Source organism: Barbus barbus (genome assembly GCF_936440315.1).
Source record: "Barbus barbus genome assembly, chromosome: 28".
Taxonomy (NCBI): domain Eukaryota; kingdom Metazoa; phylum Chordata; class Actinopteri; order Cypriniformes; family Cyprinidae; genus Barbus; species Barbus barbus.
In genome coordinates this window covers 20167889-20190020 of record NC_136756.1, presented here as the reverse complement: position 1 = coordinate 20190020, position 22132 = coordinate 20167889, and the positions used below count along the sequence as shown (strand labels likewise).

At 37.1% G+C, this 22132-nt stretch overlaps 1 protein-coding gene across 3 annotated transcripts in view; it reads left to right on the top strand.

Moving 5' to 3' along the window:
• The window catches only part of csnk1g2b (casein kinase 1, gamma 2b), a 31781-nt gene extending 10878 nt beyond the window's left edge, over positions 1-20903 (top strand). The window contains exons 3-12 of one of the 3 annotated variants that reach the window (XM_079382790.1): positions 6118-6187; positions 13083-13231; positions 13435-13669; positions 13960-14045; positions 15026-15110; positions 15196-15344; positions 15497-15577; positions 17399-17500; positions 19037-19143; positions 19645-20697. In XM_079382790.1, the coding sequence (XP_079238916.1) occupies positions 6118-6187; positions 13083-13231; positions 13435-13669; positions 13960-14045; positions 15026-15110; positions 15196-15344; positions 15497-15577; positions 17399-17500; positions 19037-19143; positions 19645-19699 (1119 nt within the window). In that variant the 3' untranslated portion in view covers positions 19700-20697. Of the gene's footprint in view, positions 1-6117; positions 6188-13082; positions 13232-13434; positions 13670-13959; positions 14046-15025; positions 15111-15195; positions 15345-15496; positions 15578-17398; positions 17501-19036; positions 19144-19644 lie in introns of all 3 variants that reach the window. The other 2 variants (XM_079382788.1, XM_079382789.1) reach the window with 2 other exon arrangements.
• Positions 20904-22132: the final 1229 nt, after the last annotated feature.

Sequence of the window (22132 nt, the reverse complement as noted above, 5' to 3'; positions counted from 1 at the left end):
TTTGTAGAAATGCTTTTCGTGGTTGTCCCCTCTCGCTTGTCTAAAGTTGTGTCATTTGGGGAGACTACATTCATACTCAAAGCTCAGTCAGTTGGAAAGTCAAAGAGGAACTGATTATGGACTAGTTGATGTCCTCGTTTGCAGGACAAAGATCATATTATAGCGGACAAATGGGCTGCGAATGTTCATGTTTACTATTATTATATAATATAATCAATTGTGGTTGAAATAATGTCTAAATGTAAATTAAGTCTAATACAGCAGTAAACATTAAAGCAAATGAGTAGTGCTTTATAGGAACCATTTCTCACTATTAAATAGTTGCTTATTAGCATGGAAATTATTAGCATATTGGCTGTACTTTACTTTAGTACGTATAAAGCACATATTCTGCATGATCATATTCGACATCCCTAATTCTCCCCAATAACTAAACTTAACAACTACCTTACTATTAATAGGCAGCAAATTAGGACTTTATTGAGGTAAAAGTTGTAGTTAATGGTTTGTTAATAGCGAGAATTGGACCTTAAAATAAAGCATGACCAACAAATGTCATCCTGTTTATTTGAATACATGTTCCTGGTCTTATTATGAATGTTTAATGAATAATTAATCAACACACTCTTTTCAACTAATGTCATCTAGCCCTCTTATTTTTCAACCACTCCTATCCTTTTCATGTAGTAGCGACCACTTTTCATGATCCAGTTCCCGAATCCTGATAAATAAAATCATTACTTGTTTATTTTTTTGTTGAATATCCAGTTTCTCTTTGAAATGCATCATATTTTAGAGGATAAATGGGTTGTGAATTTATTTGTTGGTAGTATATAGACACTTATGTTTTTACCGTTATTTGACCTTCATTTTCAGTGTTTAGATTTGGATAAAGCAGTCTGCTGATATACTTATGTGCTCCGAGCGCTTTCCTGAGAGATCTTGAGATACTAATGTAATGCTTTTTTGGGTATGTCTGTGGTTTTGGGTGGAGCTCTCTATGGGTGTTAAGACAGGGCACTGATTTCTCGTATTTGCACAGGGCACAGTGTTCACAATAGGAGCCTGTGCCAGGGCCTTGGGCATCCTGTTTATAACAGTGATTCATGATGATGATGCTCATTTGCATGAACAGAAACTGTGCTTCAGAAGTTTGCATGAAATCCGCTAACTGCATCAGATCATTTCCATCTCATTAAATGGAAAACTAAAGGAAATGCAAAGTTACTGAAACTGTGCAGATTCCCAGAGATTTGAATGCATGATGCATTGTTGATTTTAAAGAGTGTAACTTCATCGCTCAGTGTTATTTATTTATTAATTTAAGATGCTTAATGTTTCATTTAAAACTTGTTTAGATGTTTACCAGAGGCTTATATCTTATATCAGTAAATTCACCCCACCCTTAAATTCCCACTTCCCCTTAAAATTGAGAGATTTGGATGGACATTCTGGTGTGCTTAATCTGTCCGATCCCTTCACTCTTCCTGGAAAGAGCCGTATGAGTGCCTGACCACTGTTACATCACAGCTCAACAGATGCAGCTCTGCACTGCTGTGTTTAGCTGTTTTCTGAGCAAGTAACATGAGCTGGATTGAACCATTAGAAACCAGAACATAGAGCCCTCATAGTCTGTAGTGTTTTACCTAACTCAGACAATACTGTTTTAACATTTAAAATGTTATGAAAATTGTTTCTAATAAATGCTGTTCTTTTTAACTTTCTATTGATCAAAGAAGCCTGAAAAAAGCACTTTTCAAACTGATAATTAAGAAATTATTTTTGAGCACAAAATCTATATATGTATATTAGAATGATTACTGAAGGACCGTGTGACACTGAAGCAGTGTTATTTTAGTATCAGTAAGAAATTAGAAACTATAGTTTTAATTTTTTAAAATTGTTTTGTGGTGTGTTTTTGTCAGTTTTATTAGTTTTTGTTTTAAATATGTTTATATAGTATATTTTTTATATTATATGTCTATATAGGATATTTGATTCATTTTATTTCAGTTAATTTAGTTTTCAGTTATTTTAGTACATTTGTTTTTTTTTTTTTTACTCTGCATTGGTTATTTTAGAAATATTTATACATTTATATAATTATATATTGATAATTATAGTGTTAAAATATTCCTGATATAATGTCAAACAAGGTTGCTAGTAATTTTTTGCAGATGTTTTTCATCCAATTTAACTTAGACCACCTAGAGCTACCTGTGGTTAAGTGCTTTAAACAATGATATTTGTTATTGGATTCATGGGTTTTGAACTTCTGATTTTTTTTTCATTACCAGCCCAAAGACTTTAATCACAGGCCCACCGTTACAACATTAAGGTCATGTTTGTGCATGTCTGTGGTGAGGTGGATGGATGAGCACTGGCTGTTCGCAGGCTCTGGGAGATGGAGAGGCCTGGCTGCTGAACTCTGACGGCTCTGTAACGTGACACCTGATTGAGGACTCGCTCAGTGTGTTCTCTGTTACAGGCCATTAACCACTGGAAAGTTTTTTTCCAGGCAATCTCTCTTGACTTATATAAAGGGTGCAGGGATGGATTCTTTATAACAAAGAAACTGTGGGAGGGTGACAGAACACGCTGCTAGTTTGGCCATGAGAACTGATACAGTCGTGTTGTTGGCACTGACTTCTCTTTTGCCATCCCACTTCAGTTTTTAGAAGAGCACTTGTGCTGTCTGTATGCGCTTGACATTTCTATTAACTTTCTTTGTTGCTTAGATTTACTTTTTGTATATCCTGTATATCTATTCATTATCTCCTTTTAATTATATGTATTAATTTATTTACATGTTTGTTCTTAAAAAATAAAACTTTCCTTGTGGCCACATGCACAGTGCAACTAAAGGCCCTGATATACTTCTAGCAAAATCGAAGAACGAACTGATGTGACATCATTTCAAACAAATTCAGGCTGAAAAGAAGTTCGTTTCGGCAGTTCGAAACAGCTCAAAAGCAAACTTTCTGGGGGAGTTTGTTTTGGCTCCTAAACACCTTTGAGCTACCATTGGTTCATGGCGATTACACAATCTGTGTGTGTGTGTTCTTGAACTCCACCCTCTTTGACATGCCATTTTTTTTTTTTTTTTCCGGTTCGTTTCTCATTTAACGGAGGTCAGGCAGGAGAGCAACATCCCCAAGTCACTAGCAACATAAATACACTGTGTCGAATAGCTGAGCTGCCACAAATATATCCACACTTGTACGATCGCTCGCAGAGAAAGCATTTAATTCCTAGAAAGAAATTGCAAGGAAGCTTGGTGACGACGACCCGGAGTTATGCAAAAAGTGATGTAGAGAAACATCAGATGCAAGTTTTCCAAAGCCATGAAAGGAAAGAGGAAAGATATATGGTAGCAAGTACTAAATATGTGTTTCAAATAAATGTTATGATTCTTTAGGGTCTAAATGAAAAGTCTATAAGATACTTTGGTTAAAATTTCTCAGTGGTAGTGAAAAACAACACCCTTTTACCTTGCCAAAATCAGCTCTGCAGAAATAAGCCTGTTTTTGCATGTTGCTTTAAATGCTAATGAGCGCTGTTTTTCGCTCCTCTCTTCTGTGGGCTGATGAGCTGTGCTCTGAGAGACTGTTTACTTTAGCTGTGAAACTTGCTAACTAGCACGTTATTAGGAATAGCAATTGCAAAGATTCATAAAAAACCCTTATACTCACTTCTGCTGTAAGTGAAGCTAGGTTACGAACGATTCGCGCGAGCATAGACTCATTTAGGCAGATCAAGTGCGCAAATGACGACTGCTATGTTCATTATTACATCCAACATGTCCCTGCTCTGACGTCAAACAATGGCGATTGGACTGTTACAGCTCACTCGGGGCGGGTCTAAGGTAAAACGCTAGTCTCAATCAACAATCGTGGGAGTGGCCGTCGTCCGTGTGACATCACACAGACAAGAAGATGAGAATGGCCTGATTTGAAAAAGGGGATATTATTTTTAGGGATTAAATAAAAACCGCTGGGTGGATTTTTATACACACACTGGCAACACACATTTATGTTCAAACAACATGTAAAAGTGAAATTAGCATCCAATGACTCCTTTTAAGGTATACAATAAATGAAATGCCAAAAGAACATACAATAATAATCCTTTGTTTTTATCAAATCATGACACCACATAAAATATAAAAAATTATTGAGATGGCTCCAATATTTTTTCCACATCATGCTAAAGTTTTCAGATTGTGAGCCATTCACACTTAAAGGACTGTCTGTAATATTCTGAACATTGGTACCCATCTCACACCTAGATAACACCATCATTGTATCGTTGTTGTGTTCAGGGCATACATGCAAGCGTTGCGTCGCGTCATGTCACGACACGTTTACGTTAATCTACACCCTGCCTCCAGCAGCGCATAGGTGTTGGAATGTTCAAAAACAGTATACCGTCGCTCAACCTTTTTGAACTTCTTTTTGCCCCCAAACAAAGAATGAAAACAAACTTTGTTTGAAGTATATCGGGGCCTTATATACAGTGATGGGAATAACGGCGTTATAAATAAAGAGTAATCAAACAAATGACTGTTTCCCCCGTTACAATACCGTTACTGACAATAAAATGCGGCGTTACTATAATTTATTATAATATTATTCAAATTAAATTTTTCCGTTCATCTGAATGGATGCGCAGTGTAGCTGTATTTGACGTACCATAAACTCTAGTGCGAAGGCGCACGGCTCGCCGTCGCTTTGTCTTACACGCCCAAAGAAAGCAAAAGTCTTGCATTACATGCAGAATTGGCGCTACATGTAAACGATATTCTTTGTTGTATTTTCCTGTCAAAATAACAGTTCCTTTGGAATTCTTCAGCTTTTAAGAACTGCCGGGTTCTCTGGTAATGGGCGGAACTAATGGGCAAATGACACTCTCATTGGCTGGCGCTCACCTATTATCAGCCGTTTTGATTTCAACTAATCAGTTCAAGCGAACGCAGACAGCATGATTACTATTCACAAACCCAGCAGCTCATTAATCTTTAGTGCGTTTTATATTGTTATTATTAGTAGAATTCGTATTATCTTATCAATTTTTTTTCTCATTTTTTTTATAGAAACACTAAATGACAAACAATATCTTAAGCACCACCACCAGTCCTAAGTTCTTTCAACATGACAAATATGCATGTTGTTTATAATTATAATTTATTCTATTTAGTGTCCATTTCATTCATTTAGCATATTTAATATTGGGGGCCAAGTTATTTGACATTTGAACATTTATTTAAAAAGTAACACAATAGTTACTTTCCCTGGTAATTAGTTACTTTTATAATGATGTAACTCAGTTACTAACTCGGTTGCTATTTGTGAGAAGTAACTATAACTAATTAATTTTTTAAAGTAACATGCCCAGCACTGCTTAAATATCATCACTTCTGTTCTGACTTCCACTGCATCCTACAATCAATTTTTACAGACCAAAATATATTATGTATTGATAATCTCTCCATTCAGCTGTTAAATGCTATAACTGATTCAATTAGTTTGAAGATGAGAGCAAATTGGATTTGTCTATAAATTTTACAGCTGATTTATTCAAATAAATGTTGTTTTGAAATAAAAGCTTTATATTTATCAGAGATTCCTGAGGGGGAAAAAACAACTTTTTGAAACATTGATAATAATAAATGTTTCTTGAGCCCCAAATCAGCATATTAGAATTATCTGAAAGATCATTTGACACTGAAGACTGGAGTAATGGCTGCTAAACATTCAGATTTGTCATGATGAATAAATCACATATAAAAATATATTAAAATAGAAAACAGTTATTTAAAATTATGAGAATTTCCCAATATTACTCTTTATTTTGTTGATCAGATAAATGCAACCTGTGAGCACACAGAAAAATCTTACCAACCCCAAGTAGTTTACAAAATGGTAAAAATGTCTTGTTGGAAAATGTGCAAAATAAAGATGGATATGTGTAGTGACTAGAAATATGTGATGCTGAAATTACCTTTGTACTAGCCTAAATCTGAGGATTATTGTCACATTTGTGTTTGTGTTATATTTTAGAGATTCTCTGGTTATTTCCTGTAATCTTCTAATGCCTAGCCTTTTCCTTCTCTTTCAGGAGCCAATCAAATCCAGGGCTCCTCAACTCCATTTGGAGTATAGATTTTATAAACAGCTGGGAAATTCAGGTAAGCCTCACAGCCTTTCTAGAATCGTATGTTATATGCTTTATGAAAAACCGCCACCTCCTCATCCTGTATGAGACCGATCATCCTTCAGTTGTGTGCTGAGAATCGTGGGGGCGGTGATTTCCAACCTTTTGATGTGGTTGCTTCACCCATCAGCAGCAAGTGACAGTAAAAAGGAGGAGGGTCTAAAATGGGATTGAGATTAAGGGGTTACAAGGTGAGAGGTTAACTAGGGGAAGTCCGCTACGAGAAGATGTCGTGTTTAAGTTCTTATTTATTACGTAATGCCTCAGTGTGTCTCCCTCCCAGATTTAAATGATCATTTGCTTTGAATGAGGTTATAACAGATTAAATCTCAGAGCTGTGTGATTGGAGAGCTACACTCAGCCATTTTGATTGTAATTACCATACATTTTGTGAAGCCAGAAGGCTGAACTTTGATCCTTTTAAGCCCTACAATGAAAAGGACGAGCAGCTTGTACAAATCCTTGGTGCTTCCATCCATTTGATCACTGAACCGGAAGGTTGACTGACACGAAGTGCGGCTCTTATTCACATCGACTCGAGGCTACCCTGCAATGCAATGATCTCATTCATTGAACGCCTGTCTCCAGAGCCGGGATCTGATCCTCTGCCAGCTCACCGGAGCCACTGCTGCCACCCCTGCAACATTAATAGCCAGTGAAAGTGCAGGCGTGCAGGGCTGGCCCGCTATATTTATAACTACATGACTCCTCGTGGCTGGGTTGCCATTATCAAATGTCCAGCACGTGACTGATTCCTCTCTAGAAGAAAGCCATATGTCCAGTAGTGCGCAAAGAGAAAATAAACATGGATGGCTATCTTGTTTAAGTTGGTGCTGCTGTTTTGAACCAGGTCTTTCACAAAGCTAAAGAAAGTATAATTATTTATGTTTTATTGTTTGACTTTTTCCAGGGTTTCTGCAGGTCTTAAAAAGGTCTTTCATGCTTCCACATATTAAGGCCTAAAAAGTCTTACATCGGAGCAGAGATTAAATTTATAAAGTAAAGGCATTAAATATTATACACACTGCAAAGAATGAATATCTTCCTCAGTTTTTTGTCAGTATTGTTTCAATACAAATGTCTAAACATCCTTAAATCAAGACACATGAGTTGCAAAATGAAGATCCATTGGGTATGAAAACTTGTAAAACTTTTCTTACCACATTGACAGATGTTTGATCTTGTTTTAATCATAAACTCACTTCACTTTCATCAACTTCTCAGTAAACAAGACTTATAATCATGAAATTTTGCTTCCCAAATGTATATTGATTTAAATATCTTCGGATATTTTCAAAATTCAAAATATTACAAAATAAATATTTTATATTTTTATATGACTGTTGCTGATACAACTCGTGTTCTTTCTAGATATTTATATTTAGAAAACATATTGTGTTCCCTTTAATTTATTCCTTAAATTTTCTATAATTGGTCTTAAAATGTCTTACCTTCATAAAACCTGTAGAAACTCTCTATTTATTTGATTATCTGTGACTTTTATCCTTTTATAAATCTTATATAAACAAGATTTTGAGGTATGTTACAGGAATAATTCACCCCAAAATTATTTTTGGTTTTGGGTTAACTGTCCCTTGTGGTGTTTAGGTGTATTTTACATTGCTCAGAATGTCAAACCTTGACCTTTACATTTTGCTCCTTTTCTTATTTGTCTGATGCATGTCATTTATCCTGACCCTGAATCCAAGGTCTAAATCTCAGGATACAGACATGGGACATAACGATATACTGGAACGGACAAAAGACCACCAGGCTCAAAATGTTCAGCCCTAACTGATGAATGCAGTTTAAAAGACTCTCAACCTGTGATTTTCAATGTGACACTGGATCTTACACAACCTGACCTTCTGGTAATGCATAAGCATCACTTCAAAGTGAACATGATCGCTTTTCAAAGCAAGCCAGTGGGATCCAGTGATTCACATTTGTAAAATCTGAATCTAAAGGTTTTATGAAGCCTAAGTGGAGACAACCAAACTAAAGCCTCCAGCTTTCCCAGCAGAGAATGCTTTGAGAGGATCTGCCATTGTGAGACTCATCTTAACCTCTACTCACTTAAATCTGCAGCTAAAGAAGAGTGTTAATTCTCTACGTCCCTGGAATACGAGTCCAGGTCATGTTAGGATACTTCCTGGGACCTATTGCCACACCCTCGTTATAATTTTTCATGTCACAGTGCTGCATTTATCATAAATAAGATCTTTGCGTTGCACCATCAACAGTTTTGTACTTTAAATGTCATACAGTTTTATGTCTCTGTCAATTATTTAAAGTGTAAGGCATTTTAAAGTGCAATGAAGGGGAATTTGCTGCTGCTGTGTGGCTTGCTTGTTTTAAATAGCTTGTGTTTAAATGTTTAATTGCTATTGTCCTGCTGATTAAAGCTCGAGTTATTTTTAGCAGAGTTGCATGGTGTGACTTTGACTTGGTTAGTGGCTTTTCAATCGTTGCGTTCAATCTCTGACATTTGGGGAAAAAGTGTCATGAAACTCTCTGCAGTGCAGGCTGTGGATGTTTTATGCCGCAGGGCGGATAACGCAAACCCTCTCATCTCCTGAATCACACTGGGACCTGTGCTGGCCAGAGCGATCACATTTCAACCTCTGATTCTTCTCCACTGTCCCGCTAATGGAATCAGGGCCTTGTTGTTCTCTGGCTGCATGCTGAATCTTTAATATGCAGGCCTTTACTCGGGCATGTGTGCTAAACTTTGCCATTCCAGTGCGTCTGCTCTGAGAGGACATGTGTTTGATGAACAATGAGTTGTTGTTTTTTCTCAGGCTCTGTTAGTAATGTGAGTGAGTGGGGTTGTGATATGGCAGAAAATCTTCTTGTTGAACTTTAGTGTTGCTGCACAGAAGCTGTTAAAAGTGCAACGGTGTGCCACAGAAAAAAATCCATAAAGCCTACATAGATGATTGGACACTTAAGCCACGTTTAAAAATGTATGAACTGAACTGATTTCATACATCGACTAAAAATGATATGCTGATGACTAACGTCATTAGTCTGTTGATTGATCTTTTATGCATGTATGCATTTTTTGTGTATTTATTCATGCATGTGTGTATTTGTTTTATTTCATTTATCAATATCGGTTGACATTGATAGTTATCAGCTTAATAATGGCTATTTAATCGTGTTTGGATATTTCTACCTGTTTTTAGATTACTTTTTCTGTCATTATAATTTATCAGTATTTCATGTTGTTTAGTTGAAATTGACAATTTTGATTTGAGATTTTAGTGTGTAAATTTTTTTATTAATTTATTTCATATTTAGGTCATTATTACCATTGGCACTTTATCGGATATCTGGCATAAGATAAAAAAGAAAAAGATAAAATTCTTTGTATCAGTCAGAATGTTATCGGTTCATTCCTAATTGAGAGCTGTGACTTGGTGTCCAAATACTTTTGTGGCCTCTGTAATTACTGCTCATCACATGCCTCTCTGTTGTGCAGCTTTTTTTGCATACTGCATGGATAAATTGGACTGTGCTTCTTCTCATAACCATTTTTTATGCCTATATAAAATACAATACAACCCGAATTCCGAAAATGTTGGGATGTTTTTTAAATTTGAATAAAATGAATTAAAAAAACTTTCAAATCACATGAGCCAATATTTTATTCACAATAGAACATGGAGAACATAAATGTTTAAACAGAGAAATTGTACACTTTTAGCCACTAAATGAGCTCATTTCAAATTTGATGCCTGCTACAGGTCTCAAAAAAGTTGGCACAGGGGCAACAAAGGGCTGAAAAAGCAAGAAATTTTGAAAAGATTCAGCTGGGAGAACATCTAGCAACTAATTAAGTTAATTGACATCAGGTCTGTAACATAAGCTATAAAAGGGATGTCTTAGAGAGGCAGAGTTTCGCAGAAATAAAGATGGGCAGAGGCTCTCCAATCTGTGAAAGAGTGCCTAAAAAGATTGTGGAATACTTTAAAATCAACGTTCCTCAACGTCAAATTGCAAAGGCTTTGCAAATCTCATCATCATTGTTGTGGCTTAATGGTTAGAGAGTTGGACTCGTAATCCAAAGGTTGTGAGTTCGAGTCTCAGGTCCGGCAGGGATTGTAGGTGGTGGTGTGTGTGTGAATGTACAGCGCTCTCTCCACACTCAATACCACGACTTAGGTGCCCTTGAGCAAGGCACCGAACCCCCAACTGCTCCCCGGGCGCCGCAGCATAAATAGCTGCCCACTGCTCTAGGTATGTGTTCACTGCTGTGTGTGTGCACTTTGGATGGGTTAAATGCAGAGCACAAATTCCAAGTATGGGTCACCATACTTGGCCGTATGTCACGTCACTTTCACTTTCATCTAATGATAACATCATCAAAAGATTCAGAGAAACTGGAGAAATCTCTGTGCGTAAGAGACAAGGCCGAAGACCTTTGTTGGATGCCCGTGGTCTTCGGGCCCTCAGACAACACTGCATCACTCATCGGCATGATTCTAAATGGGCCCAGGAATACTTCCAGAAACCACTGTCGGAAAACACAATCCGCCGTACCATCTGCAGATGCCAACTATATCTCTATCATGCAAAAAGGAAGCCATGGTCCAGAAGCACCGTTGTGTCCAGTGGGCCAAGGCTCATTTAAAATGGACTGTTTCAAAGTGGAAAAGTGTTTGATGGTCAGACGAGTCCAAATTTGACATTCTTGTTGGAAATCACAGACGCCGTGTCCTCCGGGCTAAAGAGGAGGGAGACCTTCCAGCTTGTTGTCAGCGTTCAGTTCAAAAGCCAGCATCTCTGATGGTATGGGGGTGCATAATTGCATACAGTATGGGCAGCTTGCATATTTTGGAAGGCACTATGAATGCTGAAAGGTATTAGAGCAACGTATGCTCCCCTCCAGACAACGTCTATTTTAGGGACGGCCTTGTGCATTTCAACAGGACAATGCAAAACCACATACTGCAGCTATACACAACAGCATGGCTTTGTAGTAGAAGAGTCCGGGTGCTGAATTGGCCTGCCTGCAGTCCAGATCTTTCACCTATAGAGAACATTTGGCGAATAATTAAATGAAAAATACGTCAAACTCTTCAGCAGCTGGAAACCTATCAGACAAGAATGGGACCAAATTGCTACACAATGATGCTACACCATGTTAAACATGCCCCCGTCCCAACTATACTGTACTATACTAGACCTGTAGCAGGCATCAAATTTGAAATGAGCTTACTTTGTGCATAAAATTTTTTAATTTCTCAGTTTAAACATTTGTTATCTTATCTATGTTCTATTGTGAATAAAATATTGGCTCATGTGATTTGAAATTTGTTGTTTTCATTTTACTCAAATTGAAAAAAACGTCCCAACATTTCTGGAATTCGGGTTGTAGTTAAAATATTTCATTTTTTCGGTATGGTTTGAAACGCTTCAAAAACCTGCGATTGGCCTTGTTTACAATTCAAGGAAGCGATCCAGCTGCGCATGGTTGTAATTTTCCTTCTTCTGATTGCCGAGTTGGCGTTGGGTTTAAACCTCGGATCTGGTGCTTTGATGAGCTTCCTGGCTGCACTCTTGCCGTGGGCACATCCATCATCTTTGTGGTTTCCAAACGGATCTGGCTGGCTAAAGTGCAGGCAGATGTGTGTGCGCGTGTTCGGCACCCCCACCCGTGGGAATGCCGTTTGCCAGATCAGGTAAATCCTTCTATAATCCTCCCTGGAGCTGGGTTTTCCTAGGCTCGCTGTCTCGGTGTGTCTCATGTGCCTCTGCATCTGACCATTGGACCGAAGAACACACACACATGGGATCTGGCACAGGCGACCTGGAATTGAATCGGAAACCCTGGCAGTGGGCAGCAGTTAAGAACTGTGTGTCCTTGAAGTCTTGTTTTGTGGAGTCACAGCAATGCTTGCTTTTTCAAAGACGGCATCAAAAAAGTAATTCTGCTCAACACCTGCTATTTGCACCAGACTATTTGCTTTGGTCTGTAACTTTAGGCTGCACTATGGTGCTAGGGGTGGGTGATACAAGCAAAAATAGCACAATATTTAAAAAAATATAAATACATTTTTATTATGAATGAATGTGTGTATATATATGAAAATATATTTTATTATAAATTATTTATACATATATTCACACATTTTAATTTCTTTTCCTATTTCTGCTGTAATATTCATTTTAATATTTATATTTATTTGAATATGTGTTTGTCATTGTTTTTTTTAAGCCTAAGTAAATATATAAATAGGCTTCTCACTTTTAGTTGATAAGTCATGTTAGCAACAATATCCAAGGGGACACAGCCTTTTTCTTTAATGTACAAGCTCTTTTTGCGCTTTGATTAAATGCCCGTTCCCCGCCATTAAGCACTGTTTTGCAAAATTGCAGTAGAAAATTTATACTAGTCTATGTAATTTCATTTGGTATATTATATAGTTTCAGTGGAAGCAAAACAGTTTTGTTGAATGATGTTCAGCCCCGCCTTCATTAACCTTTCATAATCATTTCCATTGTCTGTGCACTGAGTTCTTACTGTGGGGGAGAACGTGCCATGTACGTCGGACAGATCAGCTGTTTTACATCCCTCTGTAAACTCTGAGCATGAGATAGTTGCTGATTTAATGAATTGCATGATGTGCTCTCTCTCCAAGGGCTTGTTAGTAATGTTTTGTACAAGGTGTTGTCATTATGGGTCCTGTTGGAGACGGTGGGCTGTACTGGCTGTGAACAGGATGCTAAAATTTGGTGGTGTTAAGAAAATAATAGTACAAAACCATTTTTCTAAAAGACAAAAACAAAAGTGTAAGATTCAGTATTGTATATTTGTATTTCACTGAGTTGTTAAATGATCATTTTGTTTTTTGTCTTTGCAGAGGGAGTTCCTCAGGTCTTCTACTTCGGCCCTTGCGGGAAGTACAATGCTATGGTTCTGGAACTGCTTGGGCCCAGTCTGGAGGACCTGTTTGACCTCTGCGACCGCACTTTCTCCCTCAAGACCGTCCTAATGATAGCTATTCAACTGGTAAGCATCTGGTCAGAGAGGCTGTTAGCTTTTTCAGCTATTTTGGTTTGTCTCATTACACGTGTACGATTTCTTTTGGCTGTTTTCTAAATGATTTCTAGGAATCGTTCAGCTCTGGCATGTTTTTGTTTTCGTGGGTTTTTTTGATTTGTTTTTTTTTTGGGTGCAGAACGTCCTTAACAGCATCTTCCTTGTTTTTTCAGATAACACGGATGGAGTTTGTTCATACACGGAGCTTGATATATCGAGATGTCAAGCCAGAGAATTTTTTGGTGGGGCGGCCGGGGTCTAAGAGGCAGCACACCATTCATATCATTGACTTCGGGCTTGCCAAAGAATACATAGACCCCGAGACCAAAAAACACATCCCATACCGAGAGCATAAGAGCCTGACTGGCACTGCCCGGTATATGAGTATCAACACACATTTGGGAAAAGGTGTGCACTAAATACTCTCCTTTATTTTTCCTATGAAAATCAGCTTTGTGTTTCCAAAATGTTAATTTTCTAGATTCTTCATTCCGGTGGCATCTAGGTGAAGGGGAAAAATAATAAATTAACAACCCACCTTAAATTATATACTTTCATTTTCCTGAGTGACTCATATTTATGTAACCCACTTAATAGTGTAATTTTAAATATATCTGTCTCACTTTACAGCTAAAATGTACCTGTTGCGTCCATCAGTATGACGTGTAACAGTTGTTGTTGTTTTTCTTCCCCCTCAGAACAAAGCAGAAGGGACGACCTAGAAGCACTGGGCCATATGTTTATGTACTTCCTGAGAGGCAGTTTGCCATGGCAGGGTTTGAAGGTTTGCACTTTTTTTTTTACCATTCTTGAAATGATTTAATTTCTTTCTGATCTTTGCAACCTTTTGTGGCATTAATAAAGGAATCCTCAGGTTCCAGGGTTTTCTATGCATCTGTGCAATACTTAATGAAAATTTTTGGGTAGTAAGTTTTTTGACCTAAGCCACGTATGTTCACAAAGGATGCATTTATTTGATCAAAAATACAATAAAAGCAATAGAAATATTACATTTTTACAATTAAAAAGTTTCCCATTTCACTGTAAGGCTCCAGTCTTCAGTGTCACATGTTTCTTCAGATATCATTCTAATATGCTGATTTGCTGCTCAAGAAACATTTCTTATCAATGTTGAAAGTGATTTTTACTGATTTTTTTTCATGATACTTTTCAGTATTGTTTGATGAATTAGTTTATGAGAGAACAGCATTTATTTTAATTTTTTTAACATTACAAATGTCTTAACTTACTTTTGAATGCATCCTTGCTAAATAAAACTATTAATTTCTTTCAAGAAAAGTCTTACTGACCCCAAATTTTTTGAACAGTAGTGTAACTGAGAAGTGCGATGACATGGCAACAAAAGCTTGTGTTGTGCTTCAGTTGCTCAGCCATGTGTCATAGAGCAATAAGTCACATGGCTGTAGCGGTTGTGGTTGCTTCTGAACGCACACAGGTGTAAGAAGCTCTGCACTTGCCTGCTGAAGTGCTCTCTCTCACACCATTGATAATTCATCACTTAAAGGGATTACATGGAAGGCATATGACAGTAGGGTGAGAATGAAAAAGTCAATGTTAAAAAAATAAATACATAAAGTAAAACAGTCTTTTGTTGTGCAAGTCATTGCCTATTCAATAAAACTAGCCATAGGCAAAATCTTGCCCTGGATTTATGTGTTGCATATGCTTAATTACATTTCAGCCAGGTTTAGTCTTTCATGAGGAGTTTGTTGGTGAGAAATCATTCGTGTGTTTTCCATACAGGCGGACACACTGAAAGAACGTTACCAGAAAATTGGCGACACCAAGCGAGCTACGCCGATCGAAGTGCTATGTGAAAGTTTTCCAGGTTAGTGCCATCCATTCGGTTATGTCAAGCACAGTAGCGTGTGAATCGTTTCCCTGAACTAATGCCATTTCTGTTTTCTTTTCAGAGGAAATGGCCACCTATCTGAGATATGTGAGACGACTGGACTTTTTTGAGAAACCAGATTACGACTACCTGAGGAAGCTCTTCACAGACCTCTTTGACAGGAACGGCTATGTCTTTGATTACGAGTACGACTGGGTTGGCAAGCCTCTTGTGAGTGTTTGTTTCCTCCACAGATACTTCCTCAGTGCTTTTCTTGTGTACTTCAATTGTCAAATGCCTTTGTCATGCTACGTTGGGTTTATTTCCAAGTATATGAGTGTGTGAGATGTGCTCAATGGTGAGATCATTGTTGTCTTTTACAGCCTACACCTATAGGCCCCATCCCCACAGACACACCCCAGCCGAGCAGCAGAGACAAAGCACAACCGCAGACCAAAAATCAGGTGAGTTGGGTGCACAGTTAAACTGAGTGGATCTGCTTAAGGGAAGTATGCTATACTTTTCTTATTCACCCTATGTGGTTGTAGTGTACATCTCATTCACTCCAGTGCAGTGTAGGATGTATCTTACACACTCGAAGCCAGATATAGTATACCTGCCCAATTTCCCTCAGAATAAGCCCTGATGCTTTTGGACATACACATTGATGACAGAAGAAAAGTTGTTGGAGGAGTTGCTCAAGTTTGGTGTGATGTTACAGTTGTGCAATGCAGTTTCTGAACATCATTCGTGTGATTAATTAGTGGGATGGAAGGCTGGTTAGTTGTGCCTTGCTTGGTGTAAACAAATCTGTTTTAGTGGCCAGTTGCTTAGAGACAAAGTTCTCTGCTGCTGAATCAAAATGCTTTCGGTTCAGTGGTGGTATCAGCACTGTCTTCGCTTTTTCTGTAGGACATAAATGTTCTGACTAGAGATGAGGGCCATATGGTGAAAGTCAATGAATATCATGTTCCCACATCTGTTTTGTCTTATCTTGATGATTATGACAATGTGAACAGGACAAGAATTCCTCAATAATGATTCTCAGTTGTTGTTGTTTTTTTGTCTAGATACACTACCTTTCAAAAGTTTGTCAACAGTAATATTTTTAAATATTTTTGAAAGAAGTCTCTTATGCTCACCAGGGCTTCTTGTAATGTCAAAGCTGAATTTTCAGCAACTATTATTCTAATTTTCAGTCACGTGATCATTCAGAATTCATTCTAATATGCTGATTTGTTCCTCAAGAAACGTTTCTTATCATCAGTGCTGCTTAATATGTTTGTGGAAACTGAAATGCATTTTTTTTTCAGGATTCTTTGATAAAGTTCAAAAGAACAGCATTTATTTGGAAACATGTCTTTACTGTCACTTTTGATCAGTTGAATGCATCCTTGCTGAAGAAAAGTATACATTTCTTCTGTTTCAACAACAACAAAAAAAAAACACTTATCGACCCAAAACCTTTGGACGGTAGTGTACTTTTTTTTTTTTAAATTGTGTGTTCTTGCTGTCATTACGCAACTCTGGCACATGCACCATTTCTTGGTTGTTCATCCATGTTCCAGTGAAATCACAAAATAAAATGTTGTCAAAATGTGCCCCAATATACATCCACTAACAAACTGTTCTTCAGTGCAGCACAGAATGCCACCCTGGAAATTCTGATTTCATTATGGCTCATTCCTCCATTCCTGTAACATACATTTTAAATAAAATGTATCAAATGTGTCCTGATGTACATCCACTAACATATAGCTGCAATTTTGCTTGTTTTATTAAAAATGTAAGGTAGCTCCACCTCTAAAATCCCAGTTTAAATCAGGTATCATGAAATGAATGAGCATAAAATGAGCTTTAAAGTCTGGTGGAAGATTGTTGTACGTATGTGCCCCTCTGCTTGTGCTTGCATGTCTTTAAAAAAACAATGTTAAAAGTTATAACGGTAGTGGTCATGTCATTATTTGGAAAAAAACAACAACAAAAAAACTTGCTTTGATTTCTAATAGCAACCTTTCTTAATTCTGCATTTTTGCTGGATTGTTCATTTATTTTTTCTCACTCTGTTTTTTCTTTATTTCCATTAGTTTGTGTCATTCACTTCTAACTTTTATCTTAGTAATTGAGCAAGCTTCTGCATGTGAGATGTCTTCTTTTTAATGTTTTATTTTTCGTTTGTTTACTCACCCACCGCCCCTTCCCATCATACCTCAAAATCTCCATCCATCTCACCCCGCCAACCCTCCATGCTTCCCTGCCCAAAATGCTCTTCCACTGTTGATCAGTCGCCCGAGCCCATAGGAAGCGAGTCCCAGCCCACTCCAGTGACCAATAAGGAGACTCTGGGGTCGCATCTCACGGCCGAGAGGCTGGGGGGCTCAGTGCAGGTACTGCTTGCTCGTGGTGTTGCTTTTTGAGTGAGCGTGGCTGCTTTTCTCTGTCTTTCGCACACTCATTCATCTGTGACGCTCAGCTTGGTTCCTTTAGGCTCTGAACACACTACAGATGGTGGCAGTGCCGTTCCTTGGAGATACCATGTGTTTTAAATAGAAGCCATCAAGCATTTTAGCTGGAGAGCAGCTCACGGTGTGAAAGGATCTAATGGATGCTGATAGACTTCAAAAGAGAAACTCTTATCTGGTGCATTTGAAAGGCACTTGATGAGACACATGTGCCACCTAGTGTTGGGTTTTGGAATGATTTCCCATGGTCCAAACACAGATGGACCATGAAGATAATTATGTCTTTTGAATGTAATCTTAAGGACAGGGTTATTATAGTTTTGAGTTTATAATTTAGTTTTTACTACTATTGTTTTCAATTTGTCTTTACAAATTAGTTTTTGTGTTTTAGTTCTTTCAAAGATTTCTACTTTATCTGTTTTTGTTTTAATGTCCAAATTTATTTAAAGTAAATACTTTTTTTCTATTTTTTATTTTAGTTCTGGAACCATAAAAATGTGTTTTGGTTTATTTTCAATTTTTCAATTCTGTGATACACTAACTGTACACTAACACTTTGTTTTTGAAGAAAAGATTATTTTGCACACCAAGGCTGCATGTCTTTCATCAAAAAAAACAGTAATGTTGTGACACATTAAAATGAGTTGTTTTCCATTTGAATATCATTTAAATGTATTCCTATGGCAAAGCTGAATTTTCAGCAGCCATTACTCCAGTCCTTAGTGTCACATTATTCTTCATAAATTATTCTATAATTATATTTAGGTGCTAAAAAAACATTGCACTGCTAAATATTTTTGTAAAAGCTGATATTCTTTTTTTTCAGGATTCTTTGATTAAAAAAATCTAAAGAACTGCTTTTGTTTGAAATTGAAATATTTTATGACATTATAACCACCTTTACTTTCACTTTTGGTAAATATGATGGATCCTAGATTAATAAAAAATATTAATTTCTTTAATAAAATCATATTGATTCCAAACCGTTGAAGTTTTGACTTTAGTTTTCATTAACAATAATAACACTGCCTCAGCACTCAGTAGATTCCAGTTACAAGTTCTACTAGTTTTAGAAGCTCTTCTAGTTTTAGGGGTTGAATATGAGAGAGGTCCAAACTTGTTTTTAGAAAAGGAATGTTGCAGTGTAGTCACATGTTTTCTACCTAAAAAATAAAAAATAAAGATGAGTCATTAATTTGAATGATCACATATTAACTGTATACTTTGCTTCCTTTTCCCATATATGTGTAATTGTGTATAATCTTTAAGGATGATTGTTGAATGATCATGAAGAAATATTGTGCTCTTTTGGTCATTTAAACCTCATATGTTTAATATTTACAATTCACAGTTTTTAAGTACCTATTACTTTCTAATATCACACACTGAAGTAAATAGGTCTAGTTCAGTTCTTGGGATTGCATGACATGTTTTTATTGTTTCTGTCTGTGTGATCTTCAGGTCATGAGCTCCACGAATGGAGAGCTGAACACAGACGACCCAACCGCAGGACACTCCAACGCTCCCATCACTGCACCCGCTGAAGTAGAGGTGGCAGACGACACAAAGTAAGTTTATTATCACTGGAAGTCCCCCAGTGGTGTTCCTTAAATAACAAATCAGTTTTCATATTGTTAAAAAATAATATTCTGAGTGTAAAAGCCTTTGTATACAAATTACATAAAATAATGCAGCGTATGAATTGCTGACACTTTTTCACTCATTATATTATTAGTTTTATATTATCCCTGTATGTGGGTCGTGATGAATCATAACAGACCAATTAATCACTGTAAAATCATCTTTATTTCCATTGATTGTCACTGCTCGTTTGCATAAATGTTTCGATGCCGGATATGCCAACTTTGCGTTGTTATAGCTCTTAAATTCTAATTGAAAATTAATTATGAATGACTAATTTTGTCTCTGCAAATTGCTATATGAATGTCCCTTTACTGTTTTAATGTCCCTCAATATGCCTCAGCGCTCTTAAATTGTTTAACATTTCCACTTGAATTAGATTTTTTTTTTTTTTGTCTGTAGTAAATTTTGCTCTGATTTTCTTTTAGGTGCTGTTGTTTTTTTAAGAGAAGAAAGAGGAAAGCTCTTCAGAGGCACAAGTGAAGCGCGCTCTTTGAAAAGAACTTGAAACATTCTGGTCACTGTTAAGTTTGAAATGCAAGCAAATACACAGATCTCTCTCTCTCTCTCTCTCTCTCTCTCTGTCTTTCTGTCTTTCTCTCTATCTCTCTCTGTCCCCATCACACTTTCTTTCATAGATGCTTCACCTCTTAATGGAGTGCAAAGGAATGATGTTGACTGTCCAACAGACTCTGGTTCCTTAAAAAAAAAAGAGAGAATAATAAAGATGCATAAGAAGATGTGTAAAATACGAAATCACACATTAACACAAAAAGATTAAAAGATGGTGATATGAAATTAATTGATATAAGACCACAGTGTGTGAAAAGATGCTGTTTGAAACAGTTGGTGTATACTAGTTTCCATGCAGAGCGTTTATTGTTCGTTGATCGGGACGTTACATCAGTGAACAAATGATTTAAGTTTTCTTAGAAATAGATCTTATTTGTGATTAAAAACGTGAGGGCAGGAGTCGCCTCTGCACTGGGAACGACACCAACCAAATTACAAAATAACAGGACACATTTCATCTCAACCAGACTCTGAGTCTTTTTTTTCCCTGTAAGTTAATTTTCTGATTTGTTTTTTTGATTGAAAGGAATCCTTGGGTTGTAGTGTCCTGGAAATGCTTGCTTTTTGTCCTTTTTGTCTTTTTTAAAAAAATATATAAATTCTTCCATTTTTTTCTGTTATTGTGGACTCTGTAGCACAGTTACTGGCCTCTGTGGGGGACGGAGAGACAAATGGATATTATTCTCTTGTCATTGTTGTTATTGCACTTTTGGAAAAGACAACAAAGTGGGCTTGAAATGAAATGACGAGACAACCGACAGACTATATAAACTGATGTGGGACTGATATCTGTTCAAGGACCGTTTAAGGAAAAGAAGAAAAATATGTACTTGTTTTATTTCTGACATCAAAATTTATTTACCAGGAAATCATAGTTTGTGCCTTTCCAAGTAAAATGTTTAAAATTTAAGCAAGTGTCCTGCACTGTTTTTTTTTGTTTGTTTTTTTTGAGTGATTGCATTGTTTATTTTAAATGTTTGCTGGTTATGACTATGGTTATGACTATTGTTGTAGAATCTGTGTTTTGGACAGTTCCAGTGTGTGTATATATACACACAGGGACTTTAATGTCATCACATTTTACATACATGGATTATAATATGGAGCTTGGTGCAATTTTTTGCCAATTCATCCAGTAGAGCATTTGTAGGGTTCAGGCCTTACAATCTCCATTCCCAAATGTGTTGGATAGGGTTTAAGTCAGGGCTCTGTGTGGGCCAATCAAGTTCTTCCACGCCAAATTTATCCAAGAATTGTCTTTATGGATCTTCCATTGTGCTAGGGCACAGTCATGCTGTAATAGAAAAGGGTGTTCACCAAACTGTTCCCACAAAGTTGGAAGCAAAGCATTGTCCAAAATGTCTTGGTATGCTAAAGCATTAAGGTTTCCCTTCACTAAAGTAAGAGCCCTAGTCCAACCACTGAAAAAAAGCCCCATATAGCCCCAGTATCCCTCCTCCACTAAACTTAACAGTTGGCACAATGCAGTTAGGAAGGCCCACCAGACTGCCAAACAGAAAGTGAGTTTCCACTGCTCCGGTGTCTAGTTGCGGCATGCTTTACACCACTCGACGCTTGCTATTGTACTTGATGTGAGGCTTGCAAGCAGCTGCTCCGGCATGGAAATCCATTCCATAAAGCTTCCTCCACAGGGTTTCTGTGTTGATATTAATGCCAGTGGAAGTTTGTAACTCTTCAGCTATGGAGTCAGCAAGTCGTTGGCGACTTTTACACACCACGCGCCTGAGCACTCAGTGACAGTCTGTGGCTTAACATGGTCTCATGCTTTGCTGCTGTTCTTAAACACTTCTGCTTTCCAATAATACCACTTACATTTGACTGAGATATCTAGCATGGATAAGCTCTTCAGAACGGCACTTTTCTTTTACAAATGGTTGTATATGCAGACTGCATGACTACATATTTAATTTTACTACCTGTGGCAATGGCTCTGATTGATCTATAATTATGAGTTGTGTCCCAAATACTAGTGTGTGTGTGTGTGTGTGTGTGTGTATATATATATAAAAAAAAAAGGAATTATGATTTAATTAGAAGTGATTAGGATTAAATTGCAATTCATAAGCAGCTGGCTCTTAATTTAGCTGCAGGTCATTCATATTAGACCCATTTATTACTTGATGTATTTTAAATGTGCGACATCATCATTACTTTGATGAATGTCACATGTCACATGACCATATGTTCTGAGTCATCTGTGGGCATCAGATCTTGTGAGGTTTAAAACAAGAATGTTATCAGGCAATTGATTTAGTCATTTCTGCATTTTTATTTTAGGAACTCTTAACAGCATGTTTCAAACTATAAAGATGTACATGTCCA